Here is a 21,971-nt window from a genome sequence, read left to right as displayed (position 1 = left end):
ATAAAAAATATATATAATGTTTGGGGGTTCTAATTAGAGGGAAGGAGATGGCAGTGAGAAATTACACATTCAAACTGGTTTTACTTGTAATGCCAACGGCCACCAACCGATGGCGCCAGGTCACAGAAGGAAGCTTGGGACTTCACAGGTCGCAATTGTGACAAGAAATTGTGGCGCCCGCCTCAATTACCGGCCGTTGCGGGCCCGCCGCGATTGCGCGGTGGGGGAGCACGGAGACACCTACCTCCGGAGGCACCTGTGCCTCCGTGCGCCCCCACCGCGCGATCACGGCGGGCCCGCGGCGGCCGGTAATTGAGGCCGCGGCTTTGCGGCCTTAATTACCGGCGGGCGCCAGGTCACAATTTCTTGTCGCAATTGCGACCTGGCGCCCGGATATTGTCGAGCCCTGATTGGATGCATTAGGTGGGATCTCTCAATATTGAAAAAACTTTATTGGCTTTCTAGCAAGGGTTCTGTGTCTGTTGCTGCATCCAAATGAAGAGAGCTGTTATATGGGCTGGGTTATTAGTTTGGGTGATTCAGATGTTTCTCAACTCCAGTCCTCAATACCCCCAACAGGTCATGTTTTCAGGCATACCATTATTTTGCACAGGTGATTTGATCACTTTTACTGCCTTAATAATTACCACCGCCTTTTCATCCGAAGGAAATCCTGAAAACACGACCTATTGGAGGTACTTGTGGACTAGAGTTGAGAAACCTTGGTCTGGACAACCCTGCTGCTGCTCTGGTAGTCAGTAATAGTGTGGTCACCTCATTAGAATTCCTAGTATGTGCTACTTACTGGTAGGATAACCAGTTAACATTTATTATGGGAGGAGGATGCGGTGGTTTTGCTCTGCTTCACTGAGGCTTCATGCACACGGCTGTACGGTGCAGACCCAGTGTAATCACTCTCCCGGGACCACAACTGCCACATATAACTGCCCATTGAGATGTTAGGAGATCCATGAGGAACCTGCATGGATGTATCACTGTTAATTTTTATGTCAAATTTCAATTTGGTTTTAGTTTTTTTGATTAAAATGCAATTTTTTAGTTTTGGTTGTATTTTTAGTCAGCTGAATTGTTTTAGTCGTATTCTAGTCTGCTAAAATCTCCAGTAAATTTTAGTTGACTAAAATCTCCAGTAAATTTTAGTTGACTAAAATCTCCAGTAATCACCTGACCGCTTTCCTCGCCTGTCAATTAAAACCCCAGCCCCCTGACTCTATTGAAAAGTTGTATTGGCTGAGAGACACAGGCTTCCTCTGCCTGCCGCCAGGTAGTTCTGGAACAATGCCCTGCAAACCACAGAAGAACAACTTTTCTGTCCGATTTGTGTCTGGATGTGACATGGTGAGTGTTTCCCCTCTTAGCAAGTTAACGGTGTGTAAAATAACAGCCTCCCCAGACCGTCCAGTTCTCTGCCCTGTGCACTCTCTAACTCCCATTTATTTCCTCATCCCCGCTTGCAGGTCATCTCCCCATCCCCAAAGTATAATGCACCCCCTCAACCCCATTTATTTCCCCCATCCCCACTTGCAGGTCACCTCCCCAAAGTATAATGCACCCTGCCCTGTGCACCCCCTCAACCCCATTTATTTCCCCCATCCCCACTTGCAGGTCACCTCCCCAAGTTTTTAAATCTTGGTTTTATTTATAAAGATGTCATATATCACAACGGCATAGGTCCCTTTCACACGTGCTGTCCGATAAGGTCCGTCTGTCAGTTTTTCAGGCGGTCCTGATCTGACCCTGTACTCTCCCCTGTGGAGCGGTGGATGTCAGCGGTGACTGTCAGTGGATCCTGTCCGCAAAATCCAGACGGATGGTGGTCCTATTTTCCATCCATCTGGCGGATCGGATATGATGATGACGAACAAGCGGTCTGTTTTCACCTGATTTTTCCCCATAGATGAGAGCGGGGCTGGGTCTGTCTCCACTCTGCACAGTGAGCAGGGACAGACCTATCATCCACCTGCTCATCAGGGATCAGCAGAGCGATCCTTAAAGTGGAGGTTCACCCAAAAACTAAATTTTTAACATTGGATTGAGGCTCGTTTTGGGAAGCAGAATCGGGTGTTTTTTTTTTTTAAATCTAAGCTGTACTTACCGTTTTTAGAGATCTTCTCTGCCGCTTCCGGGTATGGGCTCGGCGTTCCTATTTGATTGACAGTCTTCCGACGGTCGCATACAGCGCGTCACGATTTTCCGAAAGTAGCCGAACGTCTGTGCGCAGGCGCCGTATAGAGCCGCACCGACGTTCGGCTTCTTTCGGCTACTCGTGACGCGATGTATGCGACCGTCGGCAGCCTGTCAATCAAATAGGAACGCCCAGTCCCGAAGACCATACCCGGAAGCGGCGGAGAAGGTCTATCTCTAAAACGGTAAGTACTGCTTCGATTTTAAAAAAAACACCCGATTCTGCTTCCAAAAATGAGCCTCAATCTAATGTTAAAAATTGTTTTTCGGGTGAACTCCCGCTTTAAACTGAGCAAGCGGAGGTGCCCTTGTGAAAGGGGGTCCAAGTCTGTGTCTGTAGTTTGTTCAATCCTAATACCATAAATAGTAACAGGTTGTTAGATTTTTTTTTTTTACTCTAGGAATATATAAGGGATTTGGAAATTATAGAGAAATGTGCATTGCAATCTAACTGAACCCATTCAATTTTAGTTGACTAAATGAAAATTGGAATTTTATTTTATCAATTGATTTAATTAAAAAAATTCTATTTCCTTTTTAGTTTTAATCACTGCATCTGACAAAAACTATGATGAAAATACTTTTGTCAACCAAATGAACTTTGCTGTGTATGCAGATGTGTGTTCAGAGCATAGATCTGTGCATGTGCTTTACAGAACCTCTGGTACATAACCACTTATAGTGGCATCTTCTAATTCCTCTCAATGGCCTTCAGTATGTGGCAGCTGTGGCCCCAGGCGAGTGATTATTATGCAGGCTCTTTATCCTGAATGGAATGAAGCCTGCAGGAGCAATGGGCAGCAATATACTTTATTAAATGTGGGTTTACATATCATTTTTTTTTTTTTTTTTCATAACGTCATGGGGTGGTTGTCTGCATCAAAACTACATTTTCACATACCATGAAGTAGAATTGAACCACTCACCGTGGCAACTTTAAGACATTGTCTATGCATAATGGAATACTATAGATAAATATTATTTACAAAGCTAATTATCCTGCTACCCTGGATTAACATATCAGTTTAGCAAGAAATATGTTATAATTGTTTGGTTACCCAGTAATGTCTTTTCACAGTCGGAGTTAAGATTGCAGTCATAATGTATTGCAGTAATTAATTTGTCACTATTGTGTTCCATTTTTGGGGAAAACCTCTAACAATTTCTTGCAGTTAGTTTCTTGTCCTCTAGATGGCAGTGTTTCTCTTTAGCTCTCCTCCTATTTGCAGCGCTTGCTTTGCTTTGTGGACAACCTAACAGCATGATCAACAGGCTTAAAAGCACAACCTTTATGAGAATCTGCCAATCCCTACAGTTGATTAAGCAAGTTAAATAAATAAACCTCCCGAACAAAGTAGTCTTGGTGTTTTTATTTGAGGACCACAGGCCTTTTATCTTTTCATTAAGGGATAAGTGTACTTGCTGATTTGCTGCCAATATGTAAACATAAAGGGGGGTACCTTTTTACAGAGGAAAGCCTTTTATCCAGCTGCTCAGTCAGTCCGCTCTCAGAGGTCTCTATGAAATAAAAGTAGCTGGTTAGTGATTCATCGTGCCAGCTTCTAGCCAAACTGATTTCCCAAATTTGCCTAGCTACTGACTCCAGCAGAACCATAATGAGACTCTTGTAATGTAATTCCTTATAATATACTACCATGTTTCCCCCAAAAATAAGCCTGGGTCTTATATTAATTTTGGCAACCTAAAACACACTAGGGCTTATTTTCGGGGGATGTCTTATTTAATGATCTTAAAGTGGGTTGTTACCCTAAAGAAAAAAAAAAGAAAAAATCCTTTTCCTTTAAAGCATGATGGATCTCCTGTGTCCCCTGTCTTCTCCCCTCCCCCTCCCTGTCAGGTCAGGAGTCAGTATTTTGATGTCAATAGCATCTTAAAATCAAATCCAATTCAATACAATTTGTAGGAATGGGGTGCAGCGTGTGATTGTTTTTTGGGCAATACGGTACCTTTCTTGCAGCTTCCCTGGCTGTCACATGGTCTGCCTGGGCTCTTCTCTGCTCCGGGATCCCCGCTGGCGTCGGCCTTCTCCGTGCATGGGGGAGGGAGCCGCGGGCATCGGGCGTGAAGAGAGCGGAGGATGGGGAAGCAGGTGTCCCGCTGGCGTCTGCCCGCTCCATGCGCTGAGGAGGGAGGGGCTGCGGGCATCGAGCGGGAGGAGAGGGGAGAGGGGGAGCCGCTGTCCAGCTGGCGTCAGCCCGCTCCTTGTCGTGATAAATAAAGATCACTGATTTTATATCCAGCAGTGCCGGCTGTGCGCTGGGGAGTGGGGGCTGCGGGCGTCAGCCATGAGGAGAGGAGAGGAGAAGACCTCCGATGAGTCTGCAAATAGGGTGTAATCATTCTGAAAGATGGATTAAAAAAAAAGTTAAACTAATTTTACTAGGGCTTATTTTCGGGGTAGGGCTTATATTGCAGCCCTCCCCAAGAATCATGCTAGGTCTTATTATCGGGGTAGGTCTTATTTTCGGAGAAACAGGGTAGCAAAAGTGTTCCCATTCATGGAACTGGGTGGAATTTTGAAAGGCGCAGACAGAGTAATAACTTTTGTCTATTAATATAACAATACTAAATAGAAAAAACAATCGAAATCAAATCTAAGAAATAAATTGCAAGCTGTATACCAAAAGGCTAATCGCAAAACCTCCAATATATGCATGAAAAGTAAAATGGTGCAGCGCAATATACAAACGAGTCCATAAACTTGTATGGAGAGATGAATGGATTTTCAGCAGTACAGGGCGAAGACACCTCATGACGGAAAACGACAAGGCTGTCTTCTCCATGGACTCATTTGTATATTGCACTGCACTTTATATAACACAACTGTCATCATTTTCAGCATTAAGTATATAACCTAAAGTGTTCGGTGGCGTATGTAATATAACTTGCAGTTTACAGAATGGGACAATCTTGAGTATGTCATGTATAGCACAGTATATGAAGGGGACACCCACAATACATTCAGCCCACTGGTTCTGCAGGCTGTCACTCATTGCAAAATATGCTCCCAGCGTAGATAATATACTAATGAGCTTGTGGGAGATTGCGCTATACAAAGGGTATATCGACGATGTCGTCATACTCTGGAACAGCACAGTAGAGTCTTTGGAGGTTTTTTAGCCCTTTGTTTACACTGTCACTCATTGCAGGCAAATCTGCATATCCTCGGCAGGTGATGTTATGGCTGGAGCTACCTCTTTTTTGGGGTTTTGTCTTAAAAGAACAGGTTTATCTTGTAACAGGATGGTGACGTCACTCCTTGAAGTATAGGAGTCGGGGTAAAAAAAATGTTAACTAATCTTTTTTGCTCCACCATTTTTTATCATTTATATTTTGGTATAGTAAGTTAGGATGGGGGAGGAGGCCCTTATTGAATAAGCATACCTTGCATGGATTGCAAGGTATGCTTTTATTATAACTATGGGACCAGTGATGGCGAACCTTTTTGAACCTGAGTGCCCAAACTGCAACACAAAACCAATTTGATTATTTCAAAGTGCCAACACTGCAATTGCACACATCACATATGGGCAGTCCATCAGGTGATAGAAATGTTTTCAAAAGTCTATATGGTTATATACAAGTCTGTAGCTCATGTGCCATAGGTTTGCCATTTCTGTATGGGACTATTTAGGCGTACTGATAGATGGACAAAGACGAGGACAAATGCACTTGGTTGAGTGTTTTACAACCAGTTCTTAAAGCGAAGTCCTAGTTCAGACACGGTGCCATTGGACAATTATTGGGCTTGTAATTAGGATGGGGTGGCGTTTACAGTAACATTATGCTGATTAAAGTAAACGTATCTCTGGGTTTAAGGTGATCCAATAACATGTAATCCTAAATAAACCTATGGGTACCAGCATGTAACGTTTTGAAGCTGGCCATACATGGCTTGAATTGTCTGCTTTCTGCTAAATTGGCCAAAATTCAAACTGTGGGTGTCTTTTTTTATATTTCAATTGAAGGAGGAGGGTGGAAATTGTGGAAACAGCGATTGTGTTCAGTCAGATGCAGTCAATCTTCAGGTATTCAAGCAGATTTCACAGCTACTTGAATACTATAGCAGGCTGTGGTGATTCCAGAATTCTCGTCAAAGAGGTTTATTTGGTTTTAACAGAAAGCGGGTACGGGGGAGAAGCCGTATTCGTGTTCAGAGTGCGGGAAGTGTTTTACTATGCGCTCAGCTTATGTTTATCACAGGAAAACTCACAAGGGCGAGAAGCCGCATTCATGTTTGCAGTGCAGGAAAACTTTTTCGGAGAAAAAAAATCTCCTTTTACATCAGAGAAATCACACTGGGCAGAAGCCCTATTTTTCATAAAAGGTTATTGTGCAGTACCAGTTCAAAAAATAAAAAATCACTTGCATCCTCTGTACGTAAAAAAAAAAAAAAAAAAAAAAAAAGCGGGTAGGTAGCAAAAAAGCCATCTAGTACATAATTATACATAAAAGTAGTAAGGGTGATTCCTTCATTCATGCTGTTTAGCATGGATGGAGAAATCTATATGTCTGTGGCTAGCCTTAAAGGGGTTGTAAAGACAAAAATATTTTCCTCTTAAACTAAAGTCTGACAGTAGCTGATAAAGTAAAAAGTAATGTTTTGCATTATAACTAGTTTGATACCTGTTGAAATCGAGATGTTTTATTCACCTCCGTCACTCCTGAATCATTATTCTCACTGACTTCCTGGTTTGCGGTGCGCATTCATTCTTGCTACATCACGGCCTAATGGGAATTTACAGTTCCCATTAGGCTTAGCCTCCATGCCTGTGAGGGATAAGAGAGCATCTTCACGCAGGGCTGTAGTCATAGGGAGGGGGTGAGCACATTCTGCTTTCCACCATGCAAAACGGCTCAGATGCTGGTGGAAAGCAAGGAGAGGAGTGACAGGAAATGGCATTTTCAAACCTGGATTACTGTATTTTGGAGGTCAAAAGGAAAAACGAGGTAAGTGATATTTAAATGCTCTAGCTTGCAGCAATCAATTGATCTAATAAAAAACGAACCTTTAGTGTTCCTTTAAGCTGGGTCCGTTTCCCCCCCCCCCCCATTCAACCTGCTGACTCTGACCCGATTCCCCTATTCATACATTTGGAGTGGATGGGGGAATCTTCCTGCTGTGTTATTGTGATAGTGGGGAGACTGTAGTTTGCAGTGCTAATTGAAAATACATTTTCCATCCGGATAGTTATATAGGGTAGTTATGCTGGTGCCCCAGGACGACGTCATCTTGTGACAAAGCACGTCGGTAGGAGCGACGTTTTGACGTCACTGCGGTACATGTGATCCTGGAAGGATGGGCGTTCATGTTTTTGCCAGCTGGCTTGTTATACAGGCATACCCCACTTTTAAGTACACAACGGGACCAGAGCATGTATGTAAAACGAAAATGTACTTAAAGTGAAACAATACCCCTTTTCACTTCTAGGGCGTAGTGGGGGGTCAGGGACTGTAGTGGGGGTGTCAAGAGCTGTAGTTGAGGTGTCAGGGGCACACTGGAACAGGGTGGGGTATGCTCTCGGAGCTTCAGTTCCTTCTACTGCAAAATGTCCGTACAGTACTTGTAAGGCACTTTACATACACTCGCAGGTATGTCCTTACTCGCGAGTGTATGTAAAGTGAGTGTACTTAAAGCGGGGTATGCCTGTACATGCTTTTTATTTTTTTTTAAACTACTTTGATGTAAGTGCAATATACTTTTTTGGATCTATATTAAAATGAGGTTTTACACTATGGCGAGTTTATCTCTTTTTGGGGATCTGAGTCTATACACCCTGGGAGAGGAGCCCATCATTACAAGTCTCGTGGTGTGTTCCAGATTTATCTTCTATACAAGTACAGCCATGCCCTAATCTTTGTATCAAAGGTTGGTGAGAGGTGCCATTTGGATATCCCCTTCATTCGACAAAGGCCTTGTCTGGGTATTGGCCACAAGCGATTATGACCTTCCGTAATAGGAGGTCCCCATCAGCTGGTAAGCGAGCATTTCTTGCTGTGGAGGTTGCACCTTTATTTCTGTGGTGGTTAACACTAATATCTCGGAAGGATATGCTAAGAATTTGGAGGGGCAGTTTAATTTGCTTGGACCGTGTCTCACTATTTTATATTGATTTATTGATTTCTCTAGTCACTTTGGTTTTTGATTTGTCACAATAGTAGTCTGAAAGTAGCGCAGCTCTGTTTGTAAATATAGTTCTACAAAAGTCGATCTGGCAACCCCAGTGCCCATGCATGGATTGAAATTTGTCAGGTCCCTGCTGAACCTGCCAAATTTCGATCCACCTATGAGCATCTAAAGATTTCAGGGCACCCTTGGAACGTTCAGTGTATGAATGCTGAACTCCATCTGCAATGTTTACCTCTTTATTGAAGCGTTCTAATGCATCACCTCGACAGGTTGTGGGTGGTGGCAGAGATGAAAGTGGACATTACATGTAAAAGGCCTCCATGTTCAGAACTAGAGACCAGTAGCTTGCGCTACCCTCTGGAGACCAGTAGCTTGCGCTGCCCTCTGGAGACCAGTAGCTTGCGCTACCCTCTGGAGACCAGTAGCTTGCGCTACCCTCTGGAGACCAGTAGCTTGCGCTACCCTCTGGAGACCAGTAGCTTGCGCTACCCTCTGGAGACCAGTAGCTTGCGCTACCCTCTGGAGACTAGTAGCTTGCGCTACCCTCTGGAGACCAGTAGCTTGCGCTACCCTCTGGAGACCAGTAGCTTGCGCTACCCTCTGGAGACCAGTAGCTTGCGCTACCCTCTGGCGACCAGTAGCTCGCGCTACCCTCTGGCGACCAGTAGCTCGCGCTCCCCTCTGGCGACCAGTAGCTCGCGCTCCCCTCTGGCGACCAGTAGCTCGCGCTCCCCTCTGGCGACCAGTAGCTCGCGCTCCCCTCTGGCGACCAGTAGCTCGCGCTCCCCTCTGGCGACCAGTAGCTCGCGCTCCCCTCTGGCGACCAGTAGCTCGCGCTCCCCTCTGGCGACCAGTAGCTCGCGCTCCCCTCTGGCGACCAGTAGCTCGCGCTCCCCTCTGGCGACCAGTAGCTCGCGCTCCCCTCTGGCGACCAGTAGCTCGCGCTCCCCTCTGGCGACCAGTAGCTCGCGCTCCCCTCTGGCGACCAGTAGCTCGCGCTCCCCTCTGGCGACCAGTAGCTCGCGCTCCCCTCTGGCGACCAGTAGCTCGCGCTCCCCTCTGGCGACCAGTAGCTCGCGCTCCCCTCTGGCGACCAGTAGCTCGCGCTCCCCTCTGGCGACCAGTAGCTCGCGCTCCCCTCTGGCGACCAGTAGCTCGCGCTCCCCTCTGGCGACCAGTAGCTCGCGCTCCCCTCTGGCGACCAGTAGCTCGCGCTCCCCTCTGGCGACCAGTAGCTCGCGCTCCCCTCTGGCGACCAGTAGCTCGCGCTCCCCTCTGGCGACCAGTAGCTCGCGCTCCCCTCTGCCGACCAGTAGCTCGCGCTCCCCTCTGGCGACCAGTAGCTCCTTGCTTTTAGGTCCTTGTGTCTCTCTTGACTGCTTTACTCTATGTAAAAATTAAGTGATTTCTGGATTCATACTTTGGGAACAACAGATTCCTTCATCAGTACAAGTCGGCTGTATAGTTGGTATTTATGTGTTATAATATAAAAAAGCCAGCTGAAACCATTTTCCTTTTCTGTTCTTGCAGGTATGGGAAAAACTCCTTCACTTGGCACTGGATTTCATTCAAATTTGGGAAAGGAGTCTCGTGCCCAGACACTTCAAAACGGTACGTCGATCTTATGTGTTAATCTTCCTGGATGTGAAATGCTGCAGTGTGTTTGTTTTTTGTCTTGTTTTGTTTTTTTCATTTGATTTCTAGAAATAGTCTTCAGTATTGGAAACAGGTTGGCAGTGGTTTTAAAGCGGTTATATACCCCGCTTGGTCATTTTTAGCTACAGGTAAGCCTATTATAAGGATTACCTGTAGGTAAAATGAATATCTCCTAAACCTACACGGTTTAGGAGATATTCACCCTGCGTGCAGCCGCTGATGTCAGCGGTGCAGCCGCTGATGTCAGCGGTGCATGCACTCTGAAGGTCCGACGGTCTGTGCCAGAACAAAGTGACGTCATTACGGCTGTGGCCACTTGGCGCCGGAGCCCGCAAACTTGGAAGAAATGCAGAGGGAACATGTCGGCACCCTCAGCGGTGACTGGGCGTGCTGCAAGGGGGCTTCATTCTACGGTAAGTATTTCATAATATGTTAGTATGCAATGCATACTAGCACATTATGCTATTGTCTTGCAGGTTTTTTTTTTTCGGTTTACTACTGCTTTGAAGTAATCTGTAAAGTAATTTTTTTTATTTTTATAAATAACACACATGTGCAGTGGTTTTGCACAGTGCAACTTTGATCCTCCTTTTATGGGTTCTCCTGCTGGTACTCTGGACTCCTTTTCTCTATGTGCCACCATAGAAAGACACTTTCTATTGTGGCAAACATGCATGCTAGATCCTGCACTGTGTGTGTGTCTATTGACGCACACAGTGCAGCTCGGCCCTACTCCAGCTCCCTTGTCACTGGATTCGATTGACATGAGCAATGAGTCTAGTGAGGAGAGCGAAAGCGGCGCGGGTTCAGGATCTGGTTTAAATAAAAGCCTAGTACGCACAGGGCGAATGTCTGGTGAAGTCAGCCGGTTCAATATAACCTGGCTGACATTCGGCCCGTGTGTATGGCAGTCAGCCCGACAGAAGCCCAGCCATTCGACCAGCTTCTGTCAGACATGCATTTTGGAAAACCAGCAGCTGATTGGCTCCCGATCAGGACTTTCAGCCAGTGGTTGGGAACACTGACTGTGGAGTGTTTTGGCGTGGTGGGCATCTGACCCGTTAGAATACAACAGTTTAGCGGGGGGGGATAGCTGTACTAACAATGACATGTTAACCCGACAGCTCCAGTTGGAGCTGCTGTACTATAAAAAAAAAACTCATGTTGTGTACTAGGCTCAAGTATTACAGGGGGCTGGGGGAAGCTGACAATAGAGGGATTAATGCAGGGAGTGGTTTAAGGTGTGTGTGTGTGTATGTATGTATGTGTGTGTGTGTGTGTGTGTGTGTGTGTGTGTGTGTGTATATATATATATATATATATATATATATATATATATATATATATATATATATAAACTTTAGTCTTTACAACCATTTTAACCAAAAGCAGAAATAGTAAGACTCCGTTAGTCGATTTGTTAAAAGGTTAAAAAAAGAAAAGTATAAAGCAAAAAATCTTTTAAAAGGAATGTGTGAGGATATTACCATGGATGTTATTGTTGACTTCAGCTTGCAGGTCATCCCTGTCCAGCACCCCTACACACATTTTTTTCTTAGTATGCATACTTTTTTATTTATTTTTCTTCCATCTGGTTGTGGACAAGCCTTGCCCTTGTATAAAACAGTAAGGTGAGCCCAGGTTAACATGATGATTCATCCCCAGAGAATAAGTAGATGATAGCCTGGGCCCAGTGAAAGCAGCAAGATTAAGTGTCAAGAGGAATGTTCTTTATGGGTCAGTTCTAGAGTGGACGTGAGTATTGCAGCAAAAGATTTTGTTTTAGCACCTGCCAGCCTAGTCAAATTTTTTTTTTTTTTTAAGCAAAGTCAGGCTTGAAGGTTTAAGTACAGGGGCTTCTTAAACTAAACTTTGCTTCACTGCCTAGTAAGTCACTGAATTAAAACGGCAAGAAAGTCAGCAAATGCTAAAAGTCTGTCCGTGGCTGTCCTGGGCGCCCAGCAGTAAGATTTGTCCATTTTACTCTATAATGCCCCGATTTTCCTCCTCCTGAGGTCCATCGCCAGCACTCCTGCCCCCTGCCAATTGCTCCCCCCATAGCAAGCTTATTATATGGGGGAACGCTCTCCAGCCATGCTGTGCGTGTCCATTGACACACATGGAGTGTGGCTTGGCTCTGTTCCCCCACTCTCTCCCCAGTGGCTGTGATTGACAGCAGCAGGAGCCAATGGCTCCCACTGCCACCTCTGTCTAATGGGGGGAGGGAACTGAGTGAGCCACTGCTCTCGTGCAAAGCTCTGGTGAGAGATTGGGGGGGGGGGGGTGATGTGTAAGGGAGGGAGCTGCACTCAGAATTTTTTTTTTTTTTACTTTAATACATAGAATGCATTGAGGTAACAAACCTTTTATCTTTAGAACGACTTTAAAGTCTAAGTTGGAATTGTGCTGGACTTGCTCTGCTTCTGTCTTGTACATTTCACCTTCATATTCACTCACTGGACACTTTATTAGGTACACCTGTTCAATTGCTTGGTAACACAACTTGCTAATCGGCCAATCATATGGCAGAAATTCAATGCATTCAAGCATCTAGACGTGGTGAGGATGACTTGCTGAAATTCAAATTGAGCATCAGAGTGGGGAAGAAAGGGGATTTAAGTGACTTTGAATGTGCCATGGTTGTTGAATCCAGACAGGCTGGCCTGAGTATTTCAAAAACTGCTGATCTACTGGGATTTTCATGCACAACCATCTCTAGGGTTACAGAGAATGGTCAGAAAAAGAGAAAATATCCAGTGAGTGGCAGTTGTGTGGATGAAAATGCTTTGGTGATGTCAGAGGAGAATGGGCAGACTGGTTGGAGATGATAGAAAGGCAACAGAAAACTCAAATAACCACTCAATACAACCAAGGTATGCAGAATACCAATCTCTGAATGCACAACACAGCAAACCTTGAAGCAGATGGGCTACAGCAGCAGACCACCACATCCGATGCCACTCCTCTCGTCTAAGAGCAGGAGACTGAGGCTACAATTCGCACAGGCTCACCAAAATTGGACAATAGAAGATTGGAAAAAAGTTGTCTGGTCTGATGATTCGTGATTTCAGCTGCGGAATTCAGATGGTCGGGTCAGAATTTGGTGTAAACATGAAAGCATGGATCCATCCTGCCTTGTATCAATGGTTCAGGCTGGTGGTGTAATGGCGTGGGGAATATTTTCTTGGAACACTTATCAATTGAGGATTGCTTAAACCCCACAACCTACCTGAGTATTGTTGCTGACCATGTCCATCCCTTTATGACTTCTGTGTACCCATCTTCTGATGGCTCCTTCCAGCAGGATAATGCACCATGTCACAAAGATCAAATCATCTCACCACTGAACAATGAGGTCCCTGTACTCCAATGGCCTCCACAGTCACCAGATCCCAATCCAATAGAGGACCTTTGGGATGTGGAGGAAACGGAGATTCGCATTATGGATGTGCAGCCAATATATCTGCAGTAACTGCGTGATGCCATCATGTCAATATGGACCAAAATCTCTGAGGAATGTTTCCAACACCTTGTTGAATCTATGCCACCAAGAATGAAGGCGAAGGGGGGTCCAACCCGGTACTAGCAAGGTGTACCTAATAAAGTGGCCAGTGAGTGGTAGCTGCACTGTGGTCTTATGGGCCAGGACATTATCTGCATGGAGTTTGCACGTTCTCCTTGTGCTTGGGTGGGTTTCCTCCGGGTTTCCTCCAGTTTCATCCCCACACTACAAAGACTTGCTGGTAGAATAATTGGCTCCTGTGTAAATGGGCCCTATTATGTGTGTTTTGTGTATGTATGCATGCGTGATGAGTAGGGGTGCAACGGATCACAGTTGATCTGTGATCCGAACGGGTCACCCCCTTCGGATCGGAACACTGTGATCCGCGGATTGCCGCGGCTCCGGAGCTAGGCCGAAGCCGCGGCCTTTCCTAATGTTATGGCCGCGGCTCCGGAGCTAGGCCGAAGCCGCGGCCTTTCCTAACGTTATGGCCGCGGCTTCGGCCTAGCTCCGGAGCCGCGGCCATCTTGGTACACCTGGCGGCGGCCCTCTCCTGTTTACACCCACAGAGGAGGAGCCCGCACTCGTGGGACACACGCTGGGAGTGTCTGTACTGCCCGAGGGGGGGGGGGGGGGGGAGAGTGTCTGTCGGTACTACTTGGAGGGGGGGGTCTCTGTACTGAGAGGAGGGGGGGGTGTCTGCACCGAGGGGGTACTATAGTTAGTTGGTGGGGGGGGGAGAGGTGAACAGTGGGGGGAGATGTGCATATTACAGTGGGGGGGGGGGGGAGATGTGCATATTACAGTGGGGGGGGGGGGAAAAAGATGTGTATATTACAGTGGGGGGGGGGGGGGTTGAGATGTGGATATTGCAGTGGGGGAGAATTTTTTTTTTTTTTGCCGATCCGAAAAATGATCCGATTCGTGACTCCTAAACCCGAGGAACGATCTGAACCGTGAGTTTTTTGATCCGTTTCACCCCTAGTGATGAGGACCTTGGATTGTAAGCTGCTTGAGGGAAGGGACTGCTGTGAATATACAGTATGTAAATTGTCAGTACTTCATAAATGCTTATATTAATAATATAGTCAGTCTGTGGTGCAGTTCTCAAAGGGGGCAGCAGGGGGCGCCTCAGATGAAAACCTATGCTTTCTTCCAAGCAGTGTTGTAGGTCCATTTAACATCAGTGCACTGCAGCTGTGTCCCGAGACTAATTGCATGAGATTTATGGCGTCACTAAAGACTGGGAGTTCAGTTGTTTTTGTGTGCTTGCCATATTTACCATCTCATCATTGTTTGGTCTGAGCTTGCCCGCTTGCAGTGTTTTGTCATCCATCGGTGACTAGACTCAGCAAAATTCTCTCTCCAGCAGTTAGCAATGTGAATGGTTGCCCTTGTATATTGCTAATTGGGTATGACACTAGAGGAAGGAAAACGCAGCACTGCTGTATTACACAGCCAAATGTTATAATGGCAGTCTATTACAGAGCTATAAACACAGCTGATTTACAGCAGGATCAGCATTACTCCTGAAAACTACCTTTATTATTAAAGCATCCAGTATTGGCAACGGCACGTGCCAGAGAAGAAGCCATTTGTTTCTATGCCAAGTACAAGAGCTTTTTTTGTTTTCGCTAAAGAATTAGCAATTTTGTAGACGGCTGCAATACTGTCTTAAAGTATAACTAAAGGCAAAATTACTTTTTTTTTGGGGGATAGGATGGAGAGGGATTAGAACAACTATTTGGTTTTTAATGCAGCCTGTGCCCCTGCTAGGGATATTCACCCTGTTTACTGAAAGTAAAAGAAAATCCCAAATCTTGGGTTGTCCCCAGAAAAGTAATGGTGGGGAAATCTTCCAATAGGGACACTAGTTTTGGTGACCTGGGGGGGGGGGCCTCAAGGAATTCCCTTAATTTTCAGGAATTTCCTCTCACTTCCTGTTTTTTGGCATGGGACAGGAAGTAAAGGTAAATCTCTCCAATGGGACACAGATGGCAAAAAAAAATTGCCAGGGTTTTTAGCCCTCTCCATCTAATATGAAAAAAAAGTTTTGCCTATAGTGGAGTCCTTCATTTATCAATTCTGTGCAGTTTCCTAAAATCTTTTATATTGACCTACCACATGCCACCTGAAAGTTGGTGGTTGTACCCAAGTCAATTGATGGACCGACTTGAGTGCATTCAGCCTGCTCATAGATGGTTAAAATCTCAGCCAGTCCCTGCTGAACTGGCTGAGATTCGAACCATTTATGGACCGGTTTAAAACATGTTTCCTTTATAGTATAAAACCATATACAGTTTTTCACCAGAGGTAAGAGGGTTAAAACTGCATGAATAACAATACTCTGCTGGGTCCCTAGCTTGCCACTAAAGATGCCTCTAAAGCTTCACCCCACTGGTCTGCTCGGTCCCTGGCTGGACACACAAGGCTGCTCTGCAAGCGTCACCTCCACTGGCTGGGTCCCTGACTTCATACCCACTGAAGTTTCCTCATTCTTCACCGTCCCTCTTGGGTGAGAATGGTGCTCCGGACTTGCTTCAGTTACTCACTGTGGTCCCTGGTAATAAGGCGAATAGTCCCTTACTGGCAAAAGGTTCCGCTCTACCTCTGACCATGACAGGTTCTCTGTTTGGCAGAACCATCTCCTCTGGTTGGACTGCAAGCCTCACTCTCAACCCTGCGCTCCTCTCTTGCTTTTGGATAGACTCTTAGACAGCCTAGCAGCCAGATGTGCCCAGGATAGGTCCCATCTCTAGCCTAGGAGCTCGGGCAATACAACACACTTACACCCAGACAGCCGTGGCACAGAACATATATAGATCACCTGACTCCACCCGAATATATAGGTGCTCCCAGCAGGCCAAGGGATCCAAGATAGACAAGAAAAACAAGGATGCGCCAGATCTAAGTGCAGTAAGTAACGTTTTTAATTGGTAAAATTAAAGACACGCAGCCAAATGGCTACTCACAAATATAGGGGGATAAAAGGCATGTAAACAGGCTAAGATCCGGGGTCACTGAGGTCCGATGTTGTCCAGCGGTCAGCATAAGGTGGGATCAGCTGTAGATAAGATGTAGCAGCAGACGGAACAACCAGGCGGGGAGACGACAATCCGTGCTGAGCGCCGTACGAAGCGGCGTGCGTCTCCAAGGGATCCAAGAAAACCCCTGCCCATTGGCTGAGATACCCCATGTACCTATAACCTGACCTTGAGTTGCTCTTGTCATATTTAGTACCACCAAGTACCCGGCCACCTAGTGGTAGAAGAGAAAAGTGCAACAAGACCAAACTTCTGGAGAAATCAATAGCTCTCTATAAATCAATCAGGATAATTGTTCCTGGCAAGTAAATTTGTGAGTAACAACCCTGCTTAAACTCCATGGTGCTACACAAGGAAATGTATACTAAGCCTTGTGTGGTGTGTTTTTTTTTTTTTTTTTTTTTTTTTTCTTTTAAAATGGGCTTGATTCACAAAGCAAAACACCAGAAAAGTTTTTTTTAAATTTTTTTGTCTAGCTACATAAAATACATGGTAACGCAAGGAATAGAATATGTATTTCCCTTTTAGACTAAGTACTCACAGGCAGGGTCCCCCTGACCCTCTTGTCTTCAATTGTATTGTAACTACTCTTGTATTGTAACTACTACTACTATTGTAACTACTACTATTTTTTAAAGCACTGTACAAAAACTGTTGGCACTATATAAATTCATTATAGTAGTAATAATAATAATACTCTAATCAAAGAGCAGGTTTTGCCAACTGCTATGTTATGCACTGCTGCTCTGCACATATTGCAGCACACCCCATTCATAAAAAATATGGGCTGTGATGAGTAGCCCGCATAGACTCCATGTAGTTCATATTGCAGTCACATGACTGGCACACTGTCCATCATACAACTTTATTGTACACAACTGGTTTCAGTCTCCCGGAGGAGCACAGAGTACATGTGTAAAGCACATTGATGTACTTTATAAATGTGTGGGGTATTGCCCCAGTGGTGCTATACTGCTGCTTTTTAAATGATCCTCTAAGGGCCAATTCATACAAGAGTCTTCCTGGGAGAGAATGCTTTTTCATCCCTTCACCCGGAAGCCTCCACACCAGTGGAAGAGGTTTGCCGAGCCTGGATTCTCCACATATCTTGTATGGTAGGAAGAAAGCATTGTTGGAGCCATGTGCTCCCCTGGATTGTCAGCAGGTGGAACATGTTGGGGGTACCCCCTATTGGGAATGGAGTACATCCAGAGGCCTTTGTGGAACCTGATCACTTACCTCTTTCAGTGACTGACCAGTATCAGCTTAGAGAAGTTCCTCCAGATTCCTTTCTCAGTTTTGTTCTTAATCAGGTAAATGCTCTTAACCACGTGGCTAAGTTTCCTGCCCATTCTTTGCTGGAATGCGGAAGGTTATTTGGTTTCTAGAACCATTTTCTGGATCAAGCCAAGGCAGGTCCTGCAGAGTTTCTCTTTCAGGGTCCAAAGACAGATCTGGGTGTTTAATGGGGATGTGTTTTGCTCATTCTGTCATTTGATGGTGTTCACGTGCACCAGTCTGCATTTGTGGTGTACCTTCACCCCTGCTTCTCCTTTGTAGGGGTGCCTCTCATGCATTCTCCCCCCTTCTCTTCAGCTAGTTCCTGACAATCTCTGTGGTCACTTGGCGACCCTTATGGAATATTTCACTGTAATAATCTCATTTTATTTTAGATATCTCTGATCTTTTCTGTCTTGGTCTTGAGCATTAGGTTGATCCTTTTGTTGGCAGCTACTCCTCTTGCAGTGGCTTCTCCTCCTCTAGGTTCAGATTCGGGCATTGGTCCTAGTGCTGAGTTGCTGACCGTTCCTGGATATGTTGGCGGCTGTTCCTTGCCCCTCAGTTGAACTGATTTTGGGCAGCCAGACATTCTGAATTCCTGTGTACCTCATAGGCAAAAGAAAGGTAAAATCTTTCTTGGAATCCAATGAAGGACACAGGTCCCAACCCTCAGAATTTTCTATGCCTTAGTACTACTTTTTCATAAAACTGAGGTGTGCTGGGTAGAGGGGGTTAAATGGGGGCCTGGCTTAGTCTTTGTGCCCTAAACCTCTTGTAGGCAGCAGAAGTATACAACTTTTAAACCCCCCTTTCAAACTGGGGCATTTTTCGGGTGTTTTTCAGGTGCTTTGGCGTAAAAAAAAAAAAAAAGTCTGTAAAGCGCCTGAAAGAAGCCTCATCTGCAATCCCAATGTGAAATCCTGAGTGCTATCAGAGCCCTTATACACTGCCAGCGCCTGAAAAATGCTGGTAAAGTGCCGCTAGGACCCCTTTCACACTGGGCGTTTTTCAGGCGCTTTGGCATTAGAAAAAGCTTCCTCAATGGGAAGGGGGCTTTAGGAGTGGTGTATTCAACGCTCCTAAACCGCTGCAAAGAAGCTGCTTGCAGGACTTTTTTGGACGCCCTGCCAACACAGCGCCTCAGTGTGAAAGCACTCAGGCTTTCACATTGGGATTGCAGATGCAGCTTCTTTCAGGCGCTTTTTTAACGCTAAGACCCCTTTCACACTGGGGCGTTTTTCAGGCGCTTTAGCGTGAAAGCACTCGGGCTTTCACATTGGGATTGCAGATGCAGCTTCTAAAAGGAGATTACCTGAAAAGAGAGAGTGGGATTTTAAGGGCAATGAATTGAAAAATTATAAACAATGTAGAAAATGCAGATGCAGCTTCTTTCAGGCTCTTTATGGGCGCTTTTTTTAATGCTAAAGCACCTGAAAAACACCCCAGTGTAAAAGGGGGTCTTGGGGGTCCCTCAATGGATTCCAAGAAAAAGATTTTACGTTAAAGTGGAGTTCCACCCATTAAAATAACATTACATCAGTAGTTTTAAAAAAAATGTCATTAGTCCTTTACAAATTTTCTTTTTTTTTTTTAGATGCCTTCAAAGTGTTGTTGCTAGGCAGAATAGTTAATCTTCCCACTTCCTGCACCTAGGTGCTTAATGCTTCCTAACCTACACCGCACAGACTCCTGGGAATGTAGTGGGTGTAACTTTCCAGGAGTCTGTGCATTCCCCAGTCTCAAAGAATCATGTGACTTGGACAGCACAGTTGCTGAAACCTGATCTGACACTGCTTGTGCAGCACTGAGCATGTGCGAGATTTGCAAGGCTGAAATCCAGGAAGTCATACAGTCTGGCTTCATGATGCCCACACTTCAGATGCCCACACTTAAGATGGCCCCAGTCAATGTCTATTTTATAAAGTGTCTAAATGCTGTAACAACCTAACAAAACGGACCTTAGTTTACTAAGACTAACTTTACTAGAATACATTAAGCTTGTGTATTACAGGGGTATTTATATTTAAAAAGTGAAATTGTGGCCGGAACTCCGCTTTAAGTATAAAATGCAATTTTTGCTAGGATCAGTTATGGAAAACAATTACTGCTACAGATTGTTGCAATAAAATGGCTTGTGTGACAAGGCCCTGACACTTTCCAATAAGGCTGTAAAAGCCGCCATAGGGAGATATTTCCCTTTTATATGTCGGTTTGCCATAAAGCCGGTCTTACTGTTTCTCATAATGGACACAAGCAGATATATCAAATACAACTGATTGTTTCTTGTGGGGATTAGCACAGGGGAAATGAACTGTGTGATTAAAAATACTGCTATCTACTAAACCGCCTTCATTCTAAATATCTTCTGTTCTGCTAAACCTGAAAGAACATGTTTCTCCATAAATGAAATGAATCCATGCTTTACATAAAGCAGCTTGTCATTTATACTTAGTGGGCCGGTTACACGGAAGTCTTGTGAGATTGCTGTACATTCCCTGTGCTGAAGACAAGCACCCAAACTATTCTGCATGCGCAGTAGGTGGAATCCTAACGAATAACTAGAGATCCGGAGGAATTTCTTTTGTCCTTCGCTGCATTTCTTTGTATTTGCCAGGCCCAGAAATTTTCCCAAAGAATGTTGAGTCAGTTCCAGTTGTTGTGGCTTAAAAATAGACGCTTATAAAATTAGATTCTTTTCTTCGGAAAGTCTAGCGGTTACCCAGCTATGTTTTTACAAATAGCTTTCACTCTTAATCTTGGCACAGATTGTTCTCATTTTATTTCCATTCAAAGCTGGATGCATACGTTGCTGATTAACGTGATTTTTTTTTTTTTTTAAGCTTTTGGTTTTCCCTGCTAAATCTGCATTTACTTTGTGTTCGAATGTATCCGATGGGGGATCTGACTAGTAAACCCCAAAGATATTAGGTAGGTGTACTGAAAGAGGAACTCTAGTCTGCTCACATAATTTGTAATAAAAGCATCTTTGCCATTCTGAAGCTTCCCTTTGCACATTATTTTATATATACTGTGATTCTTTACTTGCCAAATATGCTGCAGAAATCTCCCTCCGCTGAGTCTGGCAGCATCCATTTTAACTGTGGGCAGCTGAAGCTGTTGCCTGTTCACTTCCTGGATTTACACAAATGCTCAGAGGCACACCTCCAGCTCTGCAGCTCTCATTGGCCCTCCTATGACTCACCCCCCCTCCCTTCCTGTTAAACTCTCAAGAGAGTGAGCTATGCATGATTCCATAAGCCAGCGTTCGACAAATCCCGGTCGCCATGGCGACTAGAAATGGCATCCTGGCGACTTGGCTTCCTTGTGTGAGCTGGTGCCATCTGGTGGTGGCCGTTGGCATTACAAGTTAAACAGCAATTCATTTATAATATAATTTTTCACTATTTTCACTGCCATCTTCTTCCCTCTAATTAGAACCCCCAAACATTATATATATTTTTTATCCTAACACCCTAGAAAATAAAATGGCGATCGTTGCAATACTTTCTGTCACGCCGTATTTGCGCAGCGGTCTTACAAGCGCACTTTTTTTGGAAAAAATTACACTTTTTTAATTAAAAAATAAGACAACAGTAAAGTTATCCTTGCTGCGGCGTCACACTACAGGCGACAAAACGCCTAGGTGTGAATGGGGGCTTACAGAGGTGGTCTAGGGCTAGAATTATTGCTCTCGCTCTACCAATCGCGGCGATACCTCACATGTGTGATTTGAACACCGTTTTCATATGCGGGGGGCGCCGCTTACGTATGTGTTCGCTTCTGTGCGCAAGCTCGTCGGGACGGGGTGCGTTTTCTGGCTCCTAACTTTTTTAGCTGGCTCCTAGATTCCAAGCAAATTTGTCAAACCCTGCCATAAGCCTAGGCTAATTACCAGACAAACAGGAAGGGGTCTGTATAAGGTTTTTACTGGCAGAATTTTTTATTTATTTTTTACTATCCAAAGTTAAAACAGAAAGGGCAGAGGATTTAATAGATGAAAAAATAACTCAGATTATCTCTGATACGCCGTCGTATCTCTCAGAGTATCTATGCGACTGATTCATAGAATCAGTTACGCATAGATAGCCCTTAGATCCGACAGGTGTAATTGTTTTACACTGTCGCATCTTAG

The 21,971-nt window shown here is 44.9% G+C and overlaps 1 protein-coding gene across 1 annotated transcript in view; it reads left to right on the top strand.

The window, feature by feature from the left end:
• BRF1 (BRF1 RNA polymerase III transcription initiation factor subunit) overlaps window positions 1–21,971 on the top strand; it is a 437,396-nt gene that overhangs the window by 32,310 nt on the left and 383,115 nt on the right. The window contains exon 2 of the mRNA XM_040332965.1: window positions 9,887–9,967. Within this exon, the coding sequence (XP_040188899.1) occupies window positions 9,887–9,967 (81 nt within the window). The remainder of the gene's footprint in view (window positions 1–9,886; window positions 9,968–21,971) is intronic.

The sequence above is a fragment of the Rana temporaria genome, chromosome 13, assembly GCF_905171775.1.
Source record: "Rana temporaria chromosome 13, aRanTem1.1, whole genome shotgun sequence".
Taxonomy (NCBI): domain Eukaryota; kingdom Metazoa; phylum Chordata; class Amphibia; order Anura; family Ranidae; genus Rana; species Rana temporaria.
The sequence above is the reverse complement of the archived record's forward strand: the minus strand, read 5'-3'. Positions and strand labels throughout refer to the sequence as shown.